General features: G+C 39.4%; 1 protein-coding gene across 1 annotated transcript in view; it reads left to right on the top strand.

Annotated features, from left to right (window-relative positions):
• The first annotated feature begins 18,021 nt into the window (after positions 1–18,021).
• The window catches only part of tnmd (tenomodulin), a 61,369-nt gene continuing 53,475 nt past the window's right edge, over positions 18,022–25,915 (top strand). Inside the window, exons 1-2 of the mRNA XM_088387813.1 lie at positions 18,022–18,131; positions 22,075–22,209. Of these exons, the coding sequence (XP_088243939.1) occupies positions 18,084–18,131; positions 22,075–22,209 (183 nt within the window). The 5' untranslated portion in view covers positions 18,022–18,083. The remainder of the gene's footprint in view (positions 18,132–22,074; positions 22,210–25,915) is intronic.

The raw sequence follows: 25,915 nt of genomic DNA, 5'->3' as shown, positions 1-25,915 counted from the left end.
TTTCAAGATGAGAGCCATGCAAGGGAATTAAAGCACACAATATTCATCTTATCTGTGAACCTGGTGTTTAATAGGATAGACTCAGCAGATGTTCATTTCCTAAACATATGTCAAGGCTTAAGGCCTGCTGTAAACACCAACCGTGGACAGAGTCGATCGGTGGCCTCACAAACTACTTACTTGCTGTATAGCTCTAAGCTACATTTATCAGGCCTATGCACTCACCTGACTCGCTCATCACCTTGTTTGAGTAGAGGGGGTGGTGCTGTTTAGCAAGGAAACACTGCTCACACAGAACATCATCATCGAGGGCAGTGAGTCCCAACTGCTGTGCCACTGGAATTAGTAACCAGTTTCACTGAATTAAAATATCTTTGGTCATCCACGGATATATAGACAGGCAAAACAAGGAAAGACTTGGATGGTCCCCAGGGCCACCTTCCAAGGGGTCATGCCCAGAACACCTTACCAGGGAGTCACATCCTAATGAGATGCCCGAGCCACCTCGTCTGGCTCCTTTCAACGAGGAAGAGCAACGAAATCCCACCTGAATCCTACCCAGACCAAGCTTGTATTCTTTCTCTAACGGAGAGCCCAGACACCCTGTGTAGGAAACTCATTTTGGCCACTTGTATCCAGGATCTCTTTGTTTCGCTTACGACCCACAGCTCATGACCATAGGTAAGGGTAGGAACGTAGATCGACCAGTAAATTAAGAGCTTTGCCTTTTTTCGCGACGGCACCAGCAACTTTTGGCATGTCTCCGAAAATCATCAGTAATCTTTGCACATCTTAGTTTCTGCATGCAGGAATTTGATAGATTATCGACAGCTGGACTGCAAGATCAATAATTAATTTAGACATGATATCAGTTTTTGGAGAGTGCCTCATTGGGTCATTTTAATTATGATGTTTTCATGACGAAAATGAATTGAAGGACTCAAGGAAGGATCGGGCATCAAATTAGATCATGTGAGGGACTATATTTTCTAAAAAAAAAAAAAAAACACACACACTTTGTTGGAATGAACAGTGGAAATCTGCAGAATATTGCACAACCTTCCAAGTCTTTTTTTACACACTTTTCAATTGGCATTGAATGCAAAGAAGTGCAATTTTCAGAGATCTGAGACTACATGGAAAGACTATGAATGTGTACTTTTTATTAGACTTGGGATTGTCTTTTAAATTCTTAAAAAAAGCACAAGCACACTTTAAACATATTTTTACAGACTGGCAGAGAAAGAAATAGAATAAATAATATCAATATAAAATTATATATAGAGAGAAAAGGCTTGTCTATTAATGCTACCCAGGAGCATAATTGAAGCTCTTCACAGTTGTAGGTGAGCATCGTAAACAAGCAGTGAAAAAAAGATTCGCTTGCGCCAATATTCTCCGCGAATAAATTTCACAACCAAACACTGTTATCTCAGACTCACAGTGCTTCTCTGATCAACTCAATAAAGTATATTTTGTTCAGGCTCTCTGTGAGACCACACACTGTGGTTTGGGGACCCTGCTCTACAGTAGATTAATAAAACCCTAAGCACCAGTAAAAATGATTGGTCTGGCTGGAGAGCTGAGCCTTGTCAATATAGTTACATGCCAACATTGGCATACTGCTTGAGATTGTAGGCAAAAAGACAAGACGAACACAGGAGCAAGTTTGTGACAGTAGCAGTTTAAATGTGGTACTTTGGACTCTTTTTTTCTGGAAGTTTATTTTGTAATATCAGTCATTTCAAAGATTTGTGCATTTGATTTGTGTTGCATGCACCGCATTCACAGATCTGTGCAATCGGTGACAAATTAATTCAAGTTTTGCCTCCCCCCCAAAAAACCCCACAATTCATTTTTTTGTTTTACCGCTTGAGGACTTTTTAGAATTTGAATTGGATGAGAGGCCACCCACAAGCACCGCCCTTTGCTATTATCACAAATTAATTATTTCCCTGAGAACGGGTTTTACTGTTTTAAATTATGGGGAAATTGCTTAATCTGTCTCATTTATAAAAAATTCCACAAACTAGACCATAAGAACCAGTTGGTTAGCTAATGAACATAGTGAATGTTCAATTCTGAGACAACCTTTCGTTCCTGTATGCAACAAAACACTTAGCCCCCCCACCCCCCCACCTCTCTTTCTCTCTATTTTTGTCTTGTTTTTTTCTTTTGCAAAAATGTTGAGGAACTATAGCTTGGGCCAAGGCTAAAAACATTCAAGGAGCTACATCTTTTAGATTTTTACATCAGCGGTGAGTTCTCCTTAAGTGCATTTCCGTCAGTAGATATGTGCAACCACCACCGTCTTCCAAGACAATCATTTTTGTGAAGGGTAAAACATTACTTAGAAACTTGACAAACAAAGCACATGATGAAAGATGAAAAGATGAAAATTATCTTCTTTGCAAATTCTATACATCAAGAACAGGTCAAATGTAGCCCTCGTCATACCTGCACTACATTCATTAGAGCTGTATATTTTTTTTTTTCCGCTTTCGACATTTGGCATAATTACTTCCACTCTGTCCTTACTTTCACCATAATGAAATAATGACTAATGAGCTACATCTACTTCTCATTTCAGACATGGCTCAGAACAAAAACCCTTTAAGCACAAATGCTCACACGCTTACAATGGGAAGAATAGAGCATGCCCAGTGTTTTACAAGACCTTGGAAAGTTTCTTCAGGGTTTGAGAATTACAGGAACATGCCTTGAATTCACCTGGAGTTTTGCTTACCGTCAACGCTTCAATATCTCATATAGATTAATAGTGAAAGGCTCTGATGGAGAAATAGATCGTCACATGTATATTACTTTTGGGATTGCCACTTTTGTCTGTCGAACATACTTCCGTCAGTTCTAGCCATTATTGAGAATGAGGCATTTATGCATTGAGGTCAGAAACTTTAAAAGAACCCAGAGTAACGTGTGATTTCTTCTTTTAATTTCGGATACAGACAGTGAACTGGAAATAAAGTCCAGAGGGGGCATTCTAATTTCAAAGCTTTGTGTAGGCAGACAGTGAAACAAGGATTTTCTCCACTAGATACTGTAAGTCAGAAAGAAAGTGGCAAACTCACCTTTTCACTTCTTTGTTTACCTCACGGTGGATTATAGTTTCTGCTGAAATTAATATTTGGATTCAGACTTTAAATGTTGGCCATGTACAAATTACTACTCCCTTAAAACTGCTGGATTAAAAATTGGATTAGGTTAATTTGACCCAATTTTGGGTTGTTTTTAAAAAAAACTAAAAAAACTATTGGGTTATTTTGTACAGAAAATTGTTATTTTGTACAAAACAACCCAGGAAGTTGGCTCAATTTGACACATCTTCCTTGGTCGGTCCAATCTATCTATCTATCTATCTATCTATCTATCTATCTATCTATCTATCTATCTATCTATCTATCTATCTATCTATCTATCTATCTATCTATCTATCACCATCTTGCTCTCTCCATCCATCCATCCATCCATCCATCCATCCATCCATCCATCCAGCCATCCAGCCATCCATCCATCCATCCATCCATCCATCCATCCATCCATCCATCCATCCAGCCAGCCATCCAGCTATCCAGCCATCCATCCATCCATCATCATCCATCCATCTTGCTTTTTATTTCTAGGTACATCTATTTCACGGTTGTGACGACACATTACTGTGCAATACGTGCGTGAACTTTTCACTAAGTAATTTATTATCACTGACTGGCATCTAACGTTATTAAAGCTTTTTTCCAATTGAAATACAAATAGGATGACCACACGGTTTCTATGGTTACAAGTACTTCACTTGTGATTTCTTTCTAGGCACCATCTCCTAATTATGTTCAGAGAATAAATTTTGAAATTCTCAGCCAAAAAACTATCCAGCGATGTTCTGCCATAATCGTAAAGGTGGGCTGCAAGTAGCATCACTATATATATATATATATATATATATATATATATGCAAGTAGCATCACAATATATATATATATATATATATATATATATATATATATATGTAGCCTCCAAGGGGGAGAGCTGGAATGATGCAACTATAAAGAAATATCTCTGGATAGAAAGTACCCACCTCGGATCCGCCCTTCAGGTAGTTAATATTACATGAAGGACTGTGGTGATGTGACGCGACAACCTTCTAAATGGACAAGTATGTGACTGCTCCCTTTCTCTTTATTAAAGCTCCTCTTTTCCATAAAAAATGGCTCGGAGGAAAATATTAACTTTTGCGAAACACAAACGGAAGCAGATGGATGGTCATGATTGATTCTCATGTGCACCTGTTCCCCATTTAACAGACTTATGATGAGGCTCATATAATTGCTAACACCGGGAGAAGTTTGTTTTTCTTATAGATTTAGAAACAGATTTTCAGATGATCTCCAGGATAATGCATAGTGATTTCCATGTGTCACAATAACATGAACATATTTACTCCTTCAGTTGTAAAGATATTCAAGTGGCTACACGGGAAGTATGGTAATGTAGCCTATATGAGCACATTCAAATACTTTTAAAATGCAAAATACTCCCAGGCAAATGTCTGCATTGTCAAGCTTTTGTAGCCGGGTATTCCGGTCATTCAAATTTTTGATGATGGTGGATACCTTTATTTCTTTTAATGCCAACGCCCCAGTTGGAACAGAGTTTATTTGCAACTTAAAAGTGAAACTGGTGGCTGGACCTCTCATAAATAGTGCAAAGGAAATCCTACACTTGTCCTACGCCTGGCTAGGGGCCACTTCACTACCTTTCGCCCCATGTCAGCTGGGACCCCCACGACCCTGCACAGGGTGAGCAGTGTTGAAAATGGATGGACGGATGGATGGATGGATGGATGGATGGATGGATGGATGGATGGATGGATGGATGGATGGATGGATGGATGGATGGATGGATGGATGGATGGATCCTGCAATTGTTCCATCGTGTTTTGACCTGTTAGTCTGCCTTACAGTTCGTTGGATTTGCATGGATTTTCTTTGGGTGCTCTGGCTACTTTCAACATTTAAATAACTGTGCCTCATAGGTTTATTGAAGACTTTAGACTTATTTGGTGTGATTGAATGTGTGACTACTTGTCCATGTGCTTAACTGACTTAATGCACATTAAGCCCGAGTTATTTTATCCACGCCATGCTGCCTTTGCATGTATCTAGATGCGCCAACTTTTTAATCAATTAATTAATCAATTGGATTTTCAATCTTCACTTTGTGTAGGTGTCCTTGTCCAAATACTGTACAGTGTATTTTGTGAGGGCAAGCTCTACTAATAAGCACCCATCTCATTAGGGTGTGATGAGGGTCACAGTGAAAATAATAACACAGGGAAAAGGGTAAAAAAATGAATCTAAATGACTGCAGTAGTGGTACGTAATAAACTTACTTTAATTAAAATCCAGCCTGATATACATTTTATCTTGTCGGAAAGCAGTTTTTGGCGGCCCTCGTCGCTACACGGAGGCGCTCCTCAAATCTGCTGACAGCGCCAAAACTTTGTAATGACTATTTTGCCATGCTTTGGAATGTAAAGGATGTATGCTGGGCTCGCCTCACGGGACAAAGTTACTGATTGGATCCGCTGCACAGAAATTGCCTCTTTGACCCAAAGCCCGCTTGCTTGATACGGAAATGCACACCACGTTGCCAATTTCACCATCACTCAGTTCATTCTCAATGACAGTTTTAATTAGGCCAACTTTCCCCTGGTGGTCAGCACACACTCCGTCTTGAAACTTTCAGATGTCAAACCAATGCAACAACTGGAAAATTTGATGAAGTAGGACCGAACACTTTATTGCTTAAGTAATTGCCAAACAATTCATTGTTTTATCTATCTGTTTATTGTAAAATAAACATAAATGAAACTTGAAAAATTAAATTACGTACCATTCTTAGTCATCTGAATGTGTTACCATTTGATGTTGAGCACAGACAGGATGGAGGGGGAACCTGAAGCAGTGTTGCCAACTTTGCAAGTTCTTCAAACCAGGCCCTGAACCCTCTCCTAGCTGGGATTGCTAGAGTGGTGTTCAGAACGCTAGTCCCCCCCAGCTCGACTAAACTGGCTGCAATGGGAGATGACGTGCTAGCCCCAGACATTATCTCGGCAACCCTCCCCCCCCTCCGGTCTGTCTTAACCGGTTGAGTGGGGAGTTGGTGGCAGGCACTGGCCGGCGCATGTCTCTCCAGTTCCAGGACTGGTGTCACAATCTGTTATTTTTACAGTTTCTGCCCTTTAGAGAATAATCCAGGAGTCTTTGCAGTTCCCTAGATTTTTCTGACACATCTTCATATACCGTATTTGCCGGTGTATAGGTCGACTCGGTGTATAAGTCGACCCCCTAAAATTCGACGGGAATTTACGATTTTATGATATATCCTTTGTATAAGTCGAGCTCAATTGTTGCATTATATTAAACTTCAAAATTCAATCAGAAATATGCGAAATTTATTGACGAAATGTGTTCAAATTCCGGGAGGCCGTGCGCATGCGCAGTGGCCGGAAATAACTCCAGCCGAGCGGATCGGCTGATTATAAGCACCGCGGAGGAGATCGCGGAGCCTCATTCGACTTCCAGCGGCCGGCGAGCTCGCGCACCCGCCCGGCACATCCGGGAGGCCGTGCGCACGCGCCAAGTGGCCGAAAATAGCCCCCGCCGAGCGGATCGGCTGTTTATAAGCACCGCGGAGGAGATCGCGGAGCCTCATTCGACTTCCAGCGGGCCGCGCACTCGCGCACGCCGCCCGGTTCAAATTTTCTAAGTGCAACGCACAATGAGATGCATGAGAAACGGCCTTGGTTACCATCACATTTGAAGCGATGAATACGAAGTTAAATTTTATGACTCGGTGTATAAGTCGAGGTCGATTTTTTTCGGTCGATTTTGGATCGAAAAAGGTCGACCAATACACCGGCAAATACGGTAATTGAGGATGAAGAATGGTTCCAGGATCTTCTGCAGCTCCCTGTTGTTGGTTAGGACGGAGGTCGCCTTAGTATAGCACTGTTTTTCTTGGCCGGGAACTGTCAGATACTCAAGGCAATAGAATAGAATAGAATAGAATAGAATAGAATAGAATAGAATAGAATAGAATACAATACAATACAATACAATACAATACAATACAATACAATACAATACAATACAATACAATACAATAGAACAGAATGAGCAGATGTGTTGTCATTTGTGAAGTAGCCAGTTGTCCTGCCACAACTCTTGCCTCTTATCTCACGCTAAACAACGCAAACGCTGCAGGATCTGTTTCGTGACGTGGTGGTTTATTAAAGTCCACAGAATTTAGTTTTGAGTTTGACATACATCTTTTGTCACACACTCTTGGAGCTTGTTGAAACTGTCAGCTATTATTAAATGAAATATTTTGTTTTGATTAGCCATCATCCCAATTTAGAGTTTTGAGACAATATTTGACTTTTAAATGGTGTCTGAATTGTAGATATGCTCACGTATATTCATGCTTGGTATAAGTGTCTCTTGTGATGCCAAAAATTGCACATCAATCTCTTGTTAAAAGACTCATATCAGTAAAAAGGATCTTAGTCATAAATGATCTCTGTCTTTTTTTCCGTTGAGGAGGTTGAGCAAGAACTAATGAGAAATAGTTTAAATCCCCCTTAGGGAATAATAAATAGCTAGTGCAGATAAGTTTGACCTGCTACTGGATTTCTCTTTTTAAGGAGACAGGGTCCATCTGCATGCGCAAGTGGACACTTATAACTGGCATATAATTACAGCGCAAGGATGTGGCAACCTTGCCTGGGAGTGCTGCGATGATGGGAGACTTATGAAAGTCAAACCGCTACTTAGAAGTTGAAGGTGCATGCCAACTGACATGAAAAATCTGGTTTGTTGGCCTCAGGGCAGGAACAATCTGACGGAGGGGGGAGTGGGGTGGTGCTGGAAGCGCACAACTACTCCCGAAAGCGTGCGGCGCCCGGCATGATGACGAGTGTACCTCTGCATGACGGTTGACCACTGCGATGACCTCCAGACAACGGTCATACATAGACTCACTGAAAGTGCAATGTGCCAAGTGCAGAAAGACAGCGAGAGGAAAGCGGAACAAAGAGATCAACGTTCGATCTCGTGTGCATCCAATCAATTACTGTAATTTGTTCCGGTTGTATACAAAAGAGTAAGCATTGAGCAAGTAATATAGCAGATAATGACCACACCTCGAGGGGATACAACTGCGGTATTTACTTAGTGCTACACACCCCATTGTCATTATAGTGATAGAATATGGATAGCTCAGTCAAGCTTGGGATTCATTGTGGACCAAAATATTGCATGTTGAAGTCCCACCGTGGTCAGAAATATCTGAATGTTGGGGCAAACGTTTTTTGTTTTTGTTTGTTGAGGAGTTGCAGGCTTTCTGTTTCTCCTTTTGTATACCTGGGTGGCTCCATCAATGCTCTTTTGGAACTGTATTTCAGAGCAATCTCAAGATATGCCACTCCGCTAATATTACATTTCATCCAAAAAGGGAAAACGCAGAAGTGATCAGCAAGGTGAGTTGCGGACTGCGAGTCTGCTGACAGAACACAACGCTAATCGGCTGACAAAACATTTGCAACGCTCTAATTGGCAGAATCAGTACATACTGGTATTTTTGTGACATGTATTGCTCAAACCAACGCTGCAAAATGCCAACAAATGGCGAAAATCAAAAATAGACAAAACCCCTATCGCTCTGATTGGTGAACATTTCCTGCGCTTTCACATAAGGTTTCTTTCAAGGTCGCGAAGGAGAACAGCTTATCTAGCTTTGCATCTCCATTGGCGGTCAGGGAACGTGAGGTTTAATGTAATGTGAGAGTTTTCATTTATTAATTCATTTGTTTTTTTGAAAGGCTAAAAAAACAGAAGAGCACTCTGAAAAGTCTGTTAAATGTTTATTTGTAAGGTTTTAAACTAACCCCAACTCCGACCTTAATCCCACTAGGGTCAGGGTTGGCAACTAGTGTTTGAAATTAGGGTTAGGGTTTCAAACTTGTGTTGCTTTAAATTTGGGATTCAAACAAGGTTTAATGTTTCAAAATAGAGTTTCAAATTAGGGTTAGGGTTTCAAACTAGGGTTATGTTTTCAAATTAGAGTTTGAAACTAGGGCTGGGTTTTAAACTAAATTTAAGGATTTAAACTAACCCTAACCCAATCCCCTAACCCATAACCTGAACCATAACCCCTGACCCAAAGGTCAGGGTTTGAAACTAGGGTTTGAAACTACAGTTAGAGTTTCAAACTTGGGTTAGGATTTCAAACAAAGGTTTGTAACTAGTGTTAGTGTTTCAAACTAGGGTTAGGGTGACAAAGTATAGTTTCTAACTACATAGGGTTAATGTTTCAAACTAGGGGTAGGTTGACAAAGTATAGTTTTTAAGTAGGGTTTCAAACTAGGGTTAGGGTACCAAAGTATGGTTTCAAACTAAAGTGTCGATTTCAAGATAAGATTAGGTTTTCAAACAAGGGTTTGAAACTAGGGCTAGGGTTTCAAAGTAGGGTCAGGGATTCAAAGTACAATTTCAAACTAGGGCTAGGGTTTCAAATTTGGCTCAGAGTTTTGAAGTGTGGGTTCAACAAGGGCTGAGGTTTCAAACTGGAGGTATGGTTTTAAAGTAGGGTTTCAAACTGGGATTGGGGGTTTGAAGTCGAGTTTCCGCTGCAAACCCCATACAAATCAGTTGTCCCACATGCGGGACGCAGAAAAGTTAAAATTGCGCTACCTTGTGGCTACTTACAAGTCATATACTGTGTTCCTGGAGCTTTAAGGAATTCCCAACATTTTAAGATACAATCATAGGTATCTGCAGGCTCAGCGACCACTTAAATCAGGGTTAGGGTTAGGATTGGTATGGAGTTAAACTAGGGGTAGTGTTTCAAAGTAGGATTTCAAATTAAGGTTAGGGTTTCTAATTAGAGTGTCAACCGTACCATAATTAGACTAGATCCATACTCGACTCGGTTATAAGTCACTCGCACATGAACCTAGCTTGAATTCAAATTGTTGTTTTAGAGTCATTTAGAGCCAATTTAGGGGCTTTTTTTCTTATATTTATGATTGGTGTCCCACAACATTATGAAAAGGCTGCTCCTCAACAAGTACGGAAAGTCTCACTTCTGAACAATTTTCCAAAGCACCAGAAGAGCTACTCAATAGCTCAGATCAAAAAATAAAAAAGCACAGTTGTTTGTTCCTGCGCCAGTTTTAACCTTCAGCGTTGTGCAACTTCATTAACAGACCCAACATTCTTAATCCATCTCAGATTTTGTTGTTGTGTTTTGTTTCCTGCCCTGCTTTTTCTCCATTACATCTTATTGCTTAATTCAGTACCCCAGCACCAGTGTTATACATTCAAGGCAAAACCGCCTGTCACATTAATGCACAAAATACCACCGTCCTGTTGTGTTTCAGTCAATTCTATTTCAAAAATCAAACAAATACTGGCCTTGATTTGCCAACCCTGCTAAATTTGAGAATTTAACACATTCAATAAAATGTTTGTTTCTTCATTATTACTGTCCATAAAGGCAACTATGTTCGGTGATTTGGAGGTCCTTCGTGTTTGCAAGTCCCTGTAGTGAATTCACAAAGCCTGGTTGCTTGGAAACTGCTTCCAAAAGATCCTTTCTCTACTCAACTATTTATTCTGCTTTTCCCAAATCCCTGAGGTATTTATGCAATTGCAGTACATATTTTGCCCTCTAGAAATGTTCGAACGTGTGTATCCAGGAGATTATCAGCACTGTTTAGCTTTCAGTTGTTCACCTTCACCCTCACTGGAGAATTGTCCTCCGCATGGGATTAAGGTAAACTACACGTCCTAATCCAATTAAAGCATGTTGGAATTTATGCTCTCATGGAGTGCTTTGTTTAAACTGAACGATAACAGACTGGCTGTAGTTAGCAGCTCCATTGTCTGTATAATCAGCTTGATATTCTGGATACAAATTTCATCATCCAGTTATTCGTAGAGACTGCAATGGATGGTGACAGTTTGCTGTCTGTTGTTCCAAGCCAACAGGTGTGCGGGTGATGGTTCAGCATGGGATGATTTCACAGATCATTTCATCATTCATGCCACTGTTCTAGTCACTCAGTTTCACACGTGCTGCCATCTGCGTCAGACTGGTTAAAGCTTCAAAAGGATCAATTTGTCCAAATATCACTCCTCGCAATTTTGGTAATTATATCTTCTCAAATTCAACACTCAAACAGCAGTACCCTGAGGAAATTACACTACCCTAAACGTGTGTGTATGTGGCCACTAAAAATGGGCTTAATAATCTTTTTTTTTTTTTTAAGCTGTTGAGTAAAACGGGAGTGCACTCCATTTGAATTCAATTTGTAGTTGGCGGTTTTTTTTTTCAAATATATTTTTGAGTGTATTATTATAATGCATTAAAATGGCAATACATTTCACTGTCAGTAATATAACTCTCCCATTTTGCACGAATCGTGTAAATATTATTGTAGCATAATTAGACTACCTACCAAATGCCAGTATGCATCATTCTAATGTTCTATTTGGTCTTTTTTCTAAATTGTACTTCTTTGTAATCCTACTAAATTCTAGTGAAAGTGCTCCATGACATTGTTTTTACTGTAATTAAACTACTAAAAAAACATGACATTAGAAACACTATGCATTGGGGGAAAAATAACAAATTATTATGCTTTGCATTAAAGTATTTGGCCAAAAAGCTACAGTTGAATCAGCATAATCTATAATTATTGATTCTTTCAATGGATGAATAATTGCATCTATTCGCACCCTTTAATTTATTAATACCGAATGGCCGAGAAATATTTTTTTCCCAATGCAATGAGGAGGGAAAACAAAGTACAATTTGGATTGATTACACCTTCAATTCCAGCACTACAGGTCGTATTTAATAACTCGCATTCAGAAACTCTGCCCAAATTCTGTTTATATTTTTCAACTCGGTCTTGCACCAGACATTACTGTTTCGTTCCGGCATGTCATTTCTTAAGACTGATTACTAACTCAAAGGAGCAAGCATTTATTTAAGATATTCTGCAAGAATAACAATATCATTGCATGGATGCATGTTAGTGTGTGCAGCAAAAAAATATGAAGTCAGACATGAAAAAACTTTCAATCAGAAGATGAGCTAATGCACATTCATTTGAAGTTAGTCATGATGCAACAACTGTTCACAACACAGACAGGTTGACTGTTGGTGAGAGAGTCTTTCATGACCAGCGAGGTGTCAAGTTGTGAGTGTCTATAATAATCCCAAGGAAAAAGAAATGTTACAAGTGAGTCATAAATTCAACCTGAAATGAAATATTCGTCCTCCCTTTGCAACAGTAGGGCTGGTGAAGCCCGTGGCTAATGACTGGCCTTTACCTGTCGTCGTTCATCTTGAGGAGTCAATTGGTTTGCTTCTGCAGGGTGCAGAGGTAATTACAAGCCGGCTATGACTAACGTTTGGCTCGATTGTAGATTCCATTGCACTCTGTGATGGGATGTCGGAGACTCAAAGCTCGGTGCTCATTCGGGAGAGCTCCACTCTGACTAAACAACCCCAAAGTGAAAATAGCGAAACAGAGAAAATATTATCACAAGAAAATGTTTTCATCTTCTACCTGGAGAAATATATTGGTGGAAATACGATTACAGGGTATACTAAAGAAGGAAAATGAGTTCTCTTTCATTGCTTCTGTTCCAGTTTTGTGTGATTAAAAATGCTGCAAAGCAGGAAGAACAATTTTCTGCCATTCCAGTCAAAATCATTTTCACAGGAATGCCCTTCTTCAAATCCCAAATTGTATTAATTTTTAATCGCATTATAAATTGGCAGGGGAATACAATTATGTAAGTAAATACATCTGTCTCACCAAGCACGAAATTGAGAAAACTCCTCGGCAAGCGGCAAGGTGAGATGTGAGGAAATGACTGTTTAAGCGTGGGATGTGGGCCGATGCGGAGAGGCATAATCCACATTTCTATTCATCGACTTCCTCAATGTGTCAGAGAGAAACTCCTGTGAGATCGGCCTTTGTGATTCTTCTCCAGCACATGTTTGGTCTTCGCCTTGAACATCTGTGATGAAAGGTTGGAATCGATGCAGGAGTATATTAAAAATGTATAGGCAATCTTTCAATCACCCGTTGCGCCTCTCATTCTCTCACCGCCACTATCAGTTCATTTGTCCCGGAGAACTACAAATTGTTATACACACAATAGCAGCAAAGCCCAACCAGAGTAATAAGCGTTATTGCTTCAATAATAAAGTGTTGTCATGGATAGCCAGGATGATTTTCAGGTTTTTGTTCCTCTTCAGACCTTCATATTCTAAGCCTGTGTTCTTGTAAGAATTGGCTTCAAACAGCAGCCTGTTGATACACTACAAATCAGCCACAAGCGAGCAAATTGCTAACCAGGTGCACTTCAGCCTACTACTCGACTGACAGCAACACATTCTGGTGGGAAAGTCATTTCTTTGTTGTTCCGTGCAGCCCGATTAGTCGAAGAACATTGCTGTGGTATTAAACAGGCAAAATCCACCTGTTTTTTTTTTTTTTTTTATACATCTCAGGGGGCGACCATTTTGCTGTCAGCTGAAAATGACATCACATTTGCTCAGGGCACAGGTCACAGCCAAGGTGATCTTCATATTAGTGAAACATTCATTCTCGATACGAGGGGGTGGATGGTTTTATTTATTTATTTTATTTGGTCTTTAAATAGACTAATACATAAACCTGGGGATCAACTACTGTAATTAGAATCAATTTGCTGAGGTTTGTATACCTGGAGTCAAATTAAAGGAAAGGATTCAAAGGCATTTGTGAAAGCTAAATGATGTTAGAGAATCTTAAGGTAACCAGAGGGTGAAAACCATGGCTTAAAATGATAAACTTCAATTTTGTTGTCATTTCTTAAATGATTTTAAATTATTTTTTAAATATTTTAAATATTTTTTACCAACAACACTTGTTCCAAAAGAAGAAACATCTCTAATATGAGGTGTTGACACTAAAAATTTGAAAAAAATAATGATAAAATAAATAAATAAAATATTTGCTGTAAAAGTAAAAGTGAGGTCTTTTATTACCAATAGTGATTCCCTTGCTTATGACACTTGAGAACTGATAGTGTGAGCTGCATGCAATGTTTCCTTTCCTCTGTATGCTGAAATTATCTTATCAACCATAAGAACCATTGTAAAGCATGTTTTGACAGTTAGAATATTACCTGTGGAACCTCAGTGAGTGTGTTGGATTTTTGAAGAGGTATTTTATCACTAGGTGTCAGAACTTAACTTGAAGAACCAAATGTCAACTGGGAAACACCAGTGTAAACTTCCTGCACAAAGCATTTTTCTTCCCCGCTTTTAAAGCAGCATGAGGGAAAATAGTCAACGATGACAGTTGGAGAGTCTCAAATCTTCTTTGTCTAGACCGAGATGGTAAAGGTGACTGGCTTTTCGGGTCGAGCCCATTCCACTCCACCTCTGCTTCCTCTTTAATGAAAGCCTGAGGAGGTGTAGCGGCATTGAGGCAGGAAGCGGATGATTAAATCACACAGGATTACTTGTCATATTTGACCTGAATGGACCCAGAGGAGATAGGGCACAGGTGGGAAACACATAAAACATTCTCGGCTGCGCTCAGGTTGTATCTGTTTTCTAAATTCATACATACCTTTTTTATTCATGCAAATCATCTTTTTTTCTGAGTAGCACCAGTTTCCCTTCGTGTCGTAAAGGACTCTTAATGACTGAGCATATGCGGGCCTCTTTCTTTCTTTCTTTCTGAGTGACTGACAGGGAATCTGCCTGAAAAGGAACTTTATTTTCCAGATGGTCACAGAAAGAGAGAAAAATACTTATCGTCTTTGTCTGAGGAAGCAGCATCTGCTTGAAGAACTATTGTTATTATTTGAGGGAACTTCTGTGTTCTTTTTGTAAAGAAAAAGCAAATCAGTGGGTTTAACAACTGGTGATGCAGTTTTAACAAAGCCAATCAAGGCTATCATGTGGAGCACAGAGCTAACAGTGGAACATTCGGAGTGTTGTTTTTGTATGTTCTATGTTTTTTATGCATATTTTTACTTCCTGTTTTTGCTCAATTACTGTTGATAGGGCACACAATCAGTTTATCATTTGTTCTTTGCATTTCCACTAGGCAATCCAAAATCAAAATAGTCACTAATTATTTCATTTGTTTTTTTTTTTTTTTCAATTTAACTTTACAAAATAGCTGTGTTGTTGAAGTGATTTGCCTTGTGGCTACTAGTCCACCTTGCTGTGTTTTATGTGGACAGGAATGAGTTCAAAACAATGTGATCAGACAGAAAAACAGTAGCTAGGGCAATTGTTGTGTACAACGTCTAATGAGTAATACCTTTTTTTACTGGTAGTACAAAGTTGTCCATGTTATACTTATGTGCCTGATGGATCATTCAGATCTTGTTTGTGGTATGAACTTAGCATAGTGTATCTGTGGTGGATTTCATTTTATACTCCCGTGTGTGATGCATGTGAGAAGCCCGTTCTCATTTATTGTTAATTTTAGGATTAAAAGATTAAAGGGGTTTAACACTGGTTCTATTTTATTGACAATTGATCATTTTAAAATGTTCCTTAAAATGTCGCCTGTGGATTTAATAAGTGTTATGATGGTACCAGCTAAACCTTGTAAGAGGTTAAAAGGTCCCAAGATGTGCAAGACTGCTGCTGACACCCCAAATCCTGAAAGAGAAGTGACTTGATTTACCAAAGCAAAATGTCACAGTAATTGGGAAGATTTATATCAATGGGAAAAAGCTGATGAGGTCTCACCACTATCAGATCTTGACAACTTCGATACGGGCTCAACTAAACGGTTTGCAGCTTGAGCACTTCTCCAAAAGATGGTCATCCTGAAGCAGAATTGACCGAGCATTTCTTCTACTTTCCTAATTAGAATGTAAAGCACAACTCATGTATAGCACCACCTTTAGGTGACTAGAATCCAAGTAAATGCAAATGTTACTCATTTTATAATAAATCTGTTGAAACCAAAAGGCTGTTTTAAACACTCCCTGTAACGGATTTTGAAGTTCCACATTGACAATACACTGTACCTTGTTTTTGTTTTTACTTGAACCACAAAACCAAAGATTAGCTTGTGCCCACGCTAAGGAACTTGTTTGGAGATCCAGGGATATACAATATTTTGCACTTTTCAAAAGATACCTCTCCTAGCATAGGAATGGTAAAGCTGCCGAGTAGAACGTTTATTGTTTTCTTTGTATTATTATTATTATTATTATTATTATTATTATACAATAGGGATGCTGTCATTCTTTGATTATTTTCCTTTTTTTGCTAAATCTAAATCCTGGCTGCTGCTAGTAATGTAATTAATTGTTTGTTATACAAAGCCAAAAGGAAGTATCAGATGATTCTGATTTACTTATTTACATTTGGAATAATTTCTCCAGCACAAGACATTTTAAGGTGTTCCACTTTTGCAAGGAGTGTAGCCAATTGAGAAAATTTAGGATTGTCTTGCATCAAGAGATTTTCCATATTGTAGCTAAAGGAAAATAAAAGTAAATGTAGGTGTTATCAGATATGATTAATTATAAAGTGGGATTATTTTTCTTTTCACACTATGTTGTTTTTTCAGTGTTATTACCCAAGTTATCTACAGGAAGCAACAGGTGCCAAGACAGTATAGCAAGTCAGCAAAGGACGCCTGTCCATGACCTTAATCATATATCATCATGTCACAAGGTCTCAAAGTTTATGAGAGGCTGAGGTAAACACATGAAATGTTCCTTACACCGTTTTTTTTCCTGGCAAAAAATAAATACATAACAGTACGATCACACCTTTTATGGAGTCTCGATGGCATTTTCAACAGCGTATTGGACAGATGAGACAAATAACTGGGTATCAGCGGTTGACATTATAAAGCTCGCCAAGAGCTGAATAAAGTTTTAGGATGGCATTATTTGAAGAGCTTCAATCACTTATTCAGCCATCCCCTGAAGGCCTTTATAGCCAGTCCAATAGTTATTGCATTTAGAGAGAAAAGAAAATCATCAACACTCTGAAGTCACAACTTGGTTAAAGGAGAAAATACATATACAATAGAATCTCAGTGATGACTGTTGTGCTTTTCTGTGGTCGCATTACCAAATAAATAGATAAAATGCCAAATAAACAATAAAACGCTCAGGGAGCTCAGGTCTCACAAGATTTGCTGAACAAAAGTACTGGCACACTCTAGTCTGCATCAGAATCATAAAAAAACTGTCAATAAATGTCACTGGCATTGACAAATGAACAAAGATACATTCTGATGATCCCTCACAGGACATGTGCCATGTTTCACTGACAATCACTGTGCTAGTGAATCAACAGTTTCACACTAGCAGGTGTACAGAGCTGAGGACAGGCATACCCCGTCTCATTTCTTCGGGTGGATGTATCATGGCAAATCTGGCTAGAAAAACTAAGAACCCTGATGCAGTTTGGCTTAAGCCACGGATGCTTCGCAGGTACTTGGGCTTCCGGAACTCGTTTACTTGTCAGTTAAGTCGAACCATCTGTGGCTAAACCCAAACTGCTGAAATGTTTTTGCTTACTTACTTACCTCTGCTGCTTACTAGCAGGCCAAAAGCTAGACAAGCAAATGGGTAAAAGAGACATTCTAGTGCCTCCTAGGAGCATAATAGACCTTAAGATGCATATCAGGGATATCAGATAAATACTCAAAGGGTTTGCCATAAGATAGTGCTTTTATTTCATCCATGCTGTGCGTAATTTCTTCACCAGAGGGCCGCTGGTAGCGTTCCACCTTTGAAAGGAGTGCAGGCATACGGGAGACTTATGCCTTGAATTTTAATGGCTATCACAAATGTTGCAGTAATTCCACTCCGCCTAAGAAGCTTCCCTCCCCTCCCAAATTGCTGCGATGGAATGAGGCTGTGACTCTTTTGCTTTGCGGAGAGGAAGGTTGTTTTTTTTTCCCTCAAAGTTTAGAGGATCGGAACACATTCCTTCTGCAGGCTTGCATCATGGAGGCGAGCAGCCAGTCCAGCAGCCAACAGGTTCTCTTTAATGATGTGAGTATTTTTTTAAATTTATTTTTCAATAATGGAGGGGAAATTCATTGCATTTGGTATTAACTGTTCTTTTAAAGAAAATATTGTCTTGTATTCAAAAAGCTGATCACCTGTGAACTATTCCAGCAAAAACAAATTAAAATGATGGTTGCAGTAGAAGTTCATTATCAAGTGAGAGGGAGAGAGAATGTGATCTTTGAATAAAGTGAAGGCTGCATGTGTCGAAAAAAGAAAACGTGCCTCGGTCTCTGCTGAGTGCTTTGAGTTTATTCAGAATTTAAAGTTTGAATCCACTTTTTTATTTATATCTAGTATATACTTGTCCCTCACACTATTACTTAGCAAGATGGAAAATTGCATTTTTGGCTGTGAAATATGTGCTCTTTTCACCTGTTACAGATCCTCTGCACAATAGAGTAACCTTGAAGTCGTATTAATATTCATGCAAATAACAAAGACATGACTCCCATCAGATTCAAATCCTAAATAAGATGAATAAGTTATGGGGGTGCTTGATTATCATCTCAAATATATACCTAAGCATTTGACTATGTCTTGGTGTGCCATCTCTGCTTGCTGCTTCTTCTGTTTCCCCGAGTAAGTGATCATTCTTTGCACAGCAACAGCGGGGTGGGCCGCAGGCGCTATTCTCCTCATAGCTCTTGGCTTATTCTGAACTCCAAAACCTTTAAAACAATAGCTGACAGGGGGGCTGCGCACTTTCACACCACTCAGTCGGTCGCCATCGCTGCCTTTTCAGCAACTCTTCTCTCGAGCCCCACTATGTCTCTTGATTCCGAAACAGCAGACAGTTAAGTTTCCACTGGGCTCAGAGCTTATGCAAGGTGCCCCAGGAGAGTCGTACGCTCCCCAGCAGGCCCCACTTTGAAGTACCTCACGTTTTATGGTCACTGTCACTGACGTGTCACATCCGTGGAATGCATTAATGGCAAATACATTAGTGCTCTTACCAAAGTCATACAGTGTAAGTAGAAAGAGAAAACTTTATTCATATTCACTGCTGCTCACCTTGCTACTGTTCTCCCAAACAGTAAAACTGGTAGTACAGCAAATTAAACTGTACTTTTTTTTAAGAGGCGTACATTACTGTAAAACACTTGAGGTTCAACACAATCCATTTCATTTGGATTTAGACAGAGTCCAAAAGTACTTACACACTGTATGTGGAAGTACAAATACTTTTGTTAAAAAAGTAGAAGTACTGAGTCAACTCCTTTAATTGCATTAAAGTGAAGAAGTACGGACATTGAAAAAACAACGAACAAGCTGGTGATAAAGTAAGAAGTAGAAAATATTGATATATTTTGAAGGAAAAATTTAATTTTTTTAAGAAAAACAAAAACTCAAGTCAAGTAGAGGTAACTGAACTATATTAGTTTAGTAACTAAGAATGTTTACTTCTTCCTATATATGGAAATGGAAGTAGAAATCATATATTCAACGGGTGGTGCATTCAACAATAGAGGGTGCTAGGGTGCAAAAAAGTCTGAAACGTACCCAAATAAAATAATGAAAGAGAAGTATTATGTGAAAACTATTTCAAAATATAGGAATATCTGCTTTTAGATCACTCGTTCCCTCTTGTTGCATGTTGTGTACAAAGGCTATCACTAATAAAAAGATAATACAACGAATGTCATTTTTTGGGAGTAGTGCCCCATCCCCCAGCAAGCCCACACAAACAATTTAATCAAATATCTAATTAAGGGGCAAATTCTCCTGTGTGCTTAAATAAAATAAAAAGCACACTATAGCGCACCTTTTTGGCTGTGCAGTCTCCCATCAACGTAAGTGTGTCACCCTTGAGAAACGTACACACTTCGGGTTCAGGCGTTCCCTGAAATCTGCCAGTGTGCTCATTCTCCCAACGACAAGCATCTTTTTGTCTTCTGTGCTCAAGAGGCTGTACTAATGTGTTGCGCCCCCCAAATGTGAAACATCATATTTCACATTTTTTAATCGTTTCACATCCCTTGAGAGCAAGACTCGGCTGATTTGTAGTACTGGTGTATGGATGGGCTGGGAAGCACACCTGTCGCATCTACGCTCATCGACTGCCCAATGGCTGCATATTGTCGAGTACATTACAATGTTGGCAGAAGGTCGACATTTTATGATTGTTCAAAAAAAGATCAATGTCAGCAGACTTTTGTCTTCACCCGTGAGGACCATTTCCACATGCCGATGGTACTGAGAGCTGAAGTGCAGGTCACAAACAATACAATAATTGCAATAATGGGCCTTGAGTTATAGATTTTTGTATTTGAGGCACCACGCATGCAAGGCGTTGCTTGGCAACATGGTCTCCTCAGCATTCCATTATGAGCATGGTATTTTGATTAAATTGCTTGTACTGGGTTTATTAAAAAGTGAATGCAAAAACCACACGCTCCTTTAGAACGGCATATATAGATGAGTCACGTGCACGCCACTGGCAAATTTAACTGGATCTACTACGCAAGTTAATTTCATAATCAAAGAGTGACAAATTTTCAAAATGGATCTGGATAAAACTCCATGATCCGGTAATTAGGGCTGCCGTTGGAATTAACTGAATCACGCGTCTTTGGTGGTTGTGCACAAATTATGTAGGTCACACATGGTGGGGCTGTCCGAATGTCTGAATGGATGAATTGCAACACCTTGAAAGTGTGCAATAAAAGGAACGTAAGAAAAGCATGAACAGGATGCCTGAGAGTGCATTACAAATGTGTCTTTTTGTAATCAAAAGAAGTCAGGCGGTTGTCCAGCCCACTTCGGCTGAACAGTCACAATACAAAGTGCAAATGAGAAGCTTTCATTTTCTCCCTACAGAAAGTCTGCTGGAACAAAAGCTTGCCTTTATTAATTTGTGCTGTCAGGCTCAAGGAATCACTGACAGTGGGCAGATTAAAATTAAATTTGAGAGAAAAAAAATAAATTAATAATTGTAACCTTTCCGTTGAACTTGTTGCAGTGCCCTCATCCGTGTGGTCTGCTCAAGCAGGGTAGCAATAGTTCAGTCTTCGGGAGGTATAAATAGTGGATAAATCCTGTAGCATGCCACAGTCAAAAAGGTCATTTGTTGTTTTAATGTCGATGTGAGAAAAGAGAGCCAGAAGAAAAGAGGTTTCACAGTGACTTTGAAGTTGAAGCTCCAGATTGTAGCTGCTCACCTTTGCGTCATGGTTTTCGACATGCACATTATAAGATAAATTGGTCGATGTGTGCTTAGATGTGCCCATTTCCTTTTTAATGAATGAAACTAAAAGGACTGGCAAAGGGTCCAAATTGTTGCCATCTCTTGGAATGCAATGTTTTGAAATTAAAAGATCATATCAGCAAATATAACCTGGCCATGTGCTGTATCAACTAATTCATCCCCTAATATGGAGTTGCTGACAACTTTGCTGGGGGACCACCACTGAAATAATTTAAACAAAGCATTCTTCATGTACCTGTGAACAAGACCCCAGAAAACTTTAACTCCTCTACTTGGGGAACCATCTCAACACTTTACTTGCATCTCAAACGTTTTCCACTCTGTTGTTTACTTCAGATAACAGCTTTATGAAACAAAGAGAACCATATCATCTGAATAGGCTCAATAGAACGTGTTCTTTAGTTTGACATCATACGGATTTTAAATGCTATATCATTCATCCGGTATACGCTTAAAATGTGGGCATTTTATATGCTCATTTTGCATTTGAAGACAAACCAAAATAGGTCTGACTAAAGCTGCTTTTGGTTGGTCTGTCAGAACATGGCATGTCATTTCACAAACTGACCTCGAGAGTTTTGTCTTTTCCCAAATTATCATATGGTAGTGACCTAAAAGTTTGCCTTGGAAAAAAAAAATTCATAAGCTGTTTTGCCTCCTTTGACTCCCCCCAAAAAAGAGAGAAAAAAACGATACTGATGTCAATCTCACCAATTACAGGTTGAGGCAGCTAAAGGGAAGAAGGCCAAGTACCGCATCTACCAACGCGTGGGCCTGGTTCTGGTGTTTGTCTTCCTCCTTTTGGGTCTCTGCATTTTCAGCTTGGCATATCTGTGGAGCCCCACTCTGGGAAAAGTAAGATGCATTTTACTTTATGTCATCAACTTCTGTATTGTTAGATGCAAAACAGAATCAAGCAATGAAGAGAAATGCAGTTTTAATGAAAATTTGTACTGAGGTCATCAGCAGCACACGAACCACCTGTAATGTGTCAGGTATTTTAAAATACTATTTGGATATTTGTTTAATTTCAGCTCTCTGTCACTTTAATGCCCTCTGAGTCCAATGAAGAGTATGTCTGTGTATGTATCTAACAACAAACTGAATCCATGTTTGCAGTCCATGTTTGAAAGGATTGCCATTGTCACTACATTTGGTAAATGGTGTCAAGATGAAAGTGAGATGAAATCCCGCTTCCATTACAGAAAAATCACGCAGGTTGCATCAAAGCATAACTACATAAGTACTGTGCGGTGTCACACTGTAGTCAAGCAATCTTGTTGAGGTTTTGCTGGTGAAATTTCAGCCCGTTGCGTTTATCTAATTTTTGATCACACTTCAACGTCTTCGTCTAATGGAAGAAGCTCACCAGAATGCCTGCAGCAAGACGCGGACCCCATGGCAATGTAATCGGGATAAACTCTTGTCCTGGCAATTTATCTTCCAAAATCCAATCCAATCATACTTGATGGAGAACGTTTTCACTCGGCTGCTTTCCCCACAATATTCCCAAGGTGCCAGAAAAAGCGTATTTGTCCAAACTAAAAGGAAAACAAATCAATAAGGTGACATCCAAAATGTGTGATACATTGTAAGCACACTTGGAGGGAAAATAATTGAAACTATATGACGGTTCGAGGCTCGCTCATACATGTTGAACGTATTTTAAAGGCCATTTTCGAGGAGGTTCACATATAATGCCCTTCACTGTAGACAGTATCATGCCTCTTGAAATTCACCTAAAGATGCAAAAGTCACCTCAAAGCTCAAATTAAATCAGGTTCATTTTTCACTTCCAGTGTCGACAGTGTTGTCCACGTTCCCTCCTTTCAACATATCACCTTTGAGAAATTTCCTTTGTCCTTGTTAAATGTTTCATGCTGAAGGTAGAGCAGTCATTATTTCCACTTTAATAAGCTGTGATCGTCCTCACAAGGCACCAAAATGTGTTGATGGCAGAGAACCCCAGGTTTTGGCTTAATGGGGTCTTTGGGGAAAGACTACCTCTCTGTTCTCCTCATCAATGGGGCAACATGGAGCCAATTTGAGGAGAAACACCAGTCTGTTCCACCTGATGGACAGGTGCTTCTCACATTCAGTGAAAACACAACCCCACGCAAACCTCTGTGAAGGCCATTCCAAAGGTGAAGCAATAGATTCACAACCAGACAGACAGATGGATGGATGGTCTGAGACATTCTGCCAGATGGTTCTAGTGCAAGACTGTAGTGGTCAGCACCTTGTTTGGTAGGCAGGGTAGGGGGGTGCGGGCGTGGAGCAAAAACCATCATTTGACAGTTAATGGCAAACATGAAGTGACTATAGTGACTTTGGGGATATATAAACTCAGAGTTCAGTGTTTAAATCCTCAGAGTTAAGTACGCAATGGTTTTCAAAGATCTTTTCTAACGTCCCTTTAGACCTAAGATAAGTGAGTGTGTGTTCATGTTCACACTTTATTTTGATGAGCAAAAAAACAGGCAAACTGAGACTGTTTTAAGGCGAAAATTCCCGTGTGTTTACGGGCCGGTCATCTGAAATATGAACACAGTGCAAATGAAAGACATCTGAACACACCAAAACCAGAAATACAAGATGGGCCTGCAGTAAAAGGTTAACATTTGAAGCTGACTTTGGCGTTATTCAGTTGATCTGAACAACTTTTGGGCACTAGAATCAGTTGAATAGAAACCGTCCAAAGAAAAGTTCCAGTTTATACAAAATTGAGTTTCAATATATCCCCCCAAATTCATGAAGAATTTCTAACTATGCAGCCATTCTATTCTATTTAGGGCAAAAAAGCATTTAGTCACCCACCAATTGTGCAGGTTCTCCCACTCTCGAGGAGATCTGCATGGAGGAATGGGCCAAAATACCAGCAACAGTTTGTGACAACCTTGTGAATTCTTACAGAAAATGTTTGACCTCTGTTATTGCCAACAAAGAGTATATAACAAAGTATTAATATGAACTTTTTTTATTGACCAAATACTTATTTTCCACCATAATTCACAAATAAATTCCTTAAAAATCAGACAATGTGATTTTCCGGATTTTTTTTCCCCTTTTGTCTCTCATAGTTGAAGTGTAGTTATGATGAAAATTACATGCATCTCTCATTTTGTAAGTGGGAGAACTTGCACAACTGGTAGCTGACTAAATTATTTTTTTCCCCACTGCAGGTGTTCAAAATCACAAATCATTTACTGCAAATTTGCCATTTTCATGTAATATTTGTTGCTACTTTTTGTCATTCCTTTTGGCTGTGTGATCAGAATGCAATATGTCTGCCTCTGCAAGAGACAAAAGAGAGCATAAATCAGTTCAGACAGCTGATGTCACGACTCTCTCGGAAAACATTTGCTTACAATGAGCAGCCTTAGAGTGTCCAACCAAGGGGCAAATGTCTTTTTGTTGAAAAAATACAAACCGCAATGTCCTTCCATTCGCCACGCAAACGCTGGCGGGCTGAAACTCACGACCAACTCAAAGTCATCTCAGAAGCTAGCTTCTCCCATTCTATTTCAAACAGGACAGTGGTGCTGACCACCTACGTATAATGTGTCCCAACTTGCAAAACACCAGCTACAACTCCTCACTTAGTATAATAAAAACAGTGAGCTACAATTAAATTCAGTTACAATAAAAACTGGTAATGATATTAAGGTGTTGGTAAGGTACTAAGTGTTAGATGGTAAGAAATGTTCAACATAAGCCAAGTATCCACTCCTTACTCCTTTCACTGGAAGCCAGCATATTCATCAGAGCGAAGTCAGTTTGAGGTGGCGGGGATTGGGTGGGGCAAGCAAACCATTTTTGATGCAGGCGGTGTGCGCTGTAATTTTGCTATTAAAATACTGCATTTCAAGGAAGTACTGGATGTTAATACGCTTCAGTAACTTATTTGAAAAAGGACATACATTGTCTAAAAATATCAGCAATCTCAAACAAATTTTAAGGGGGCTGGGATTCAATTTAGGGGTGTTTGCGCCCACATACCACCGCCCAAAAAATTAGCTAGAAACGCCCATGGAACATTGGTCAACCTAAAAATACAATTCTACTTTACAATAAAATTACTGGAGTTGGATACAATGGTCTGAAAAAAACACTCAGGAAAAGTAACTTTTAGCATTTTCTATAGCATAAGAGATTCTTTAGGACCACAAGACTACACACTGGACTGCTTGCCGGGCAATCATAGATCACAGGCAAAAAGCAAATCCATATAATCAAAAGAATCTTACCACAGTGTAGTCAGAATATGGATGAATAATGGTAAAAATTACTGATCAGTAATATAATTTACCACATACTGTACACATGTGGTAAATTATATTACTGATCAGTCCAGATCACAACAGCAGCTCACCAAGATTTCGCATTATGTACGCACAGCATTGTACGTATGTCGAAAACCAGGCTGGTAATTTGCTTGGTGTGTTCTATCTCAATATGACAGGAGAACCACCTGGGACCTTCTTTTAATTACCTGTAAACATATGTTGTTACACAAGCTTTGGGAAGATTCCGCCATCTTCCCTGTGCCCGTGTACGTTGG

This window comes from Syngnathus floridae, chromosome 1 (genome assembly GCF_059516105.1).
Source record: "Syngnathus floridae isolate MCC-2025c chromosome 1, RoL_Sflo_1.0, whole genome shotgun sequence".
In the NCBI taxonomy this organism is placed as follows: domain Eukaryota; kingdom Metazoa; phylum Chordata; class Actinopteri; order Syngnathiformes; family Syngnathidae; genus Syngnathus; species Syngnathus floridae.
This window is presented reverse-complemented; position numbering and strand designations above follow the sequence as displayed.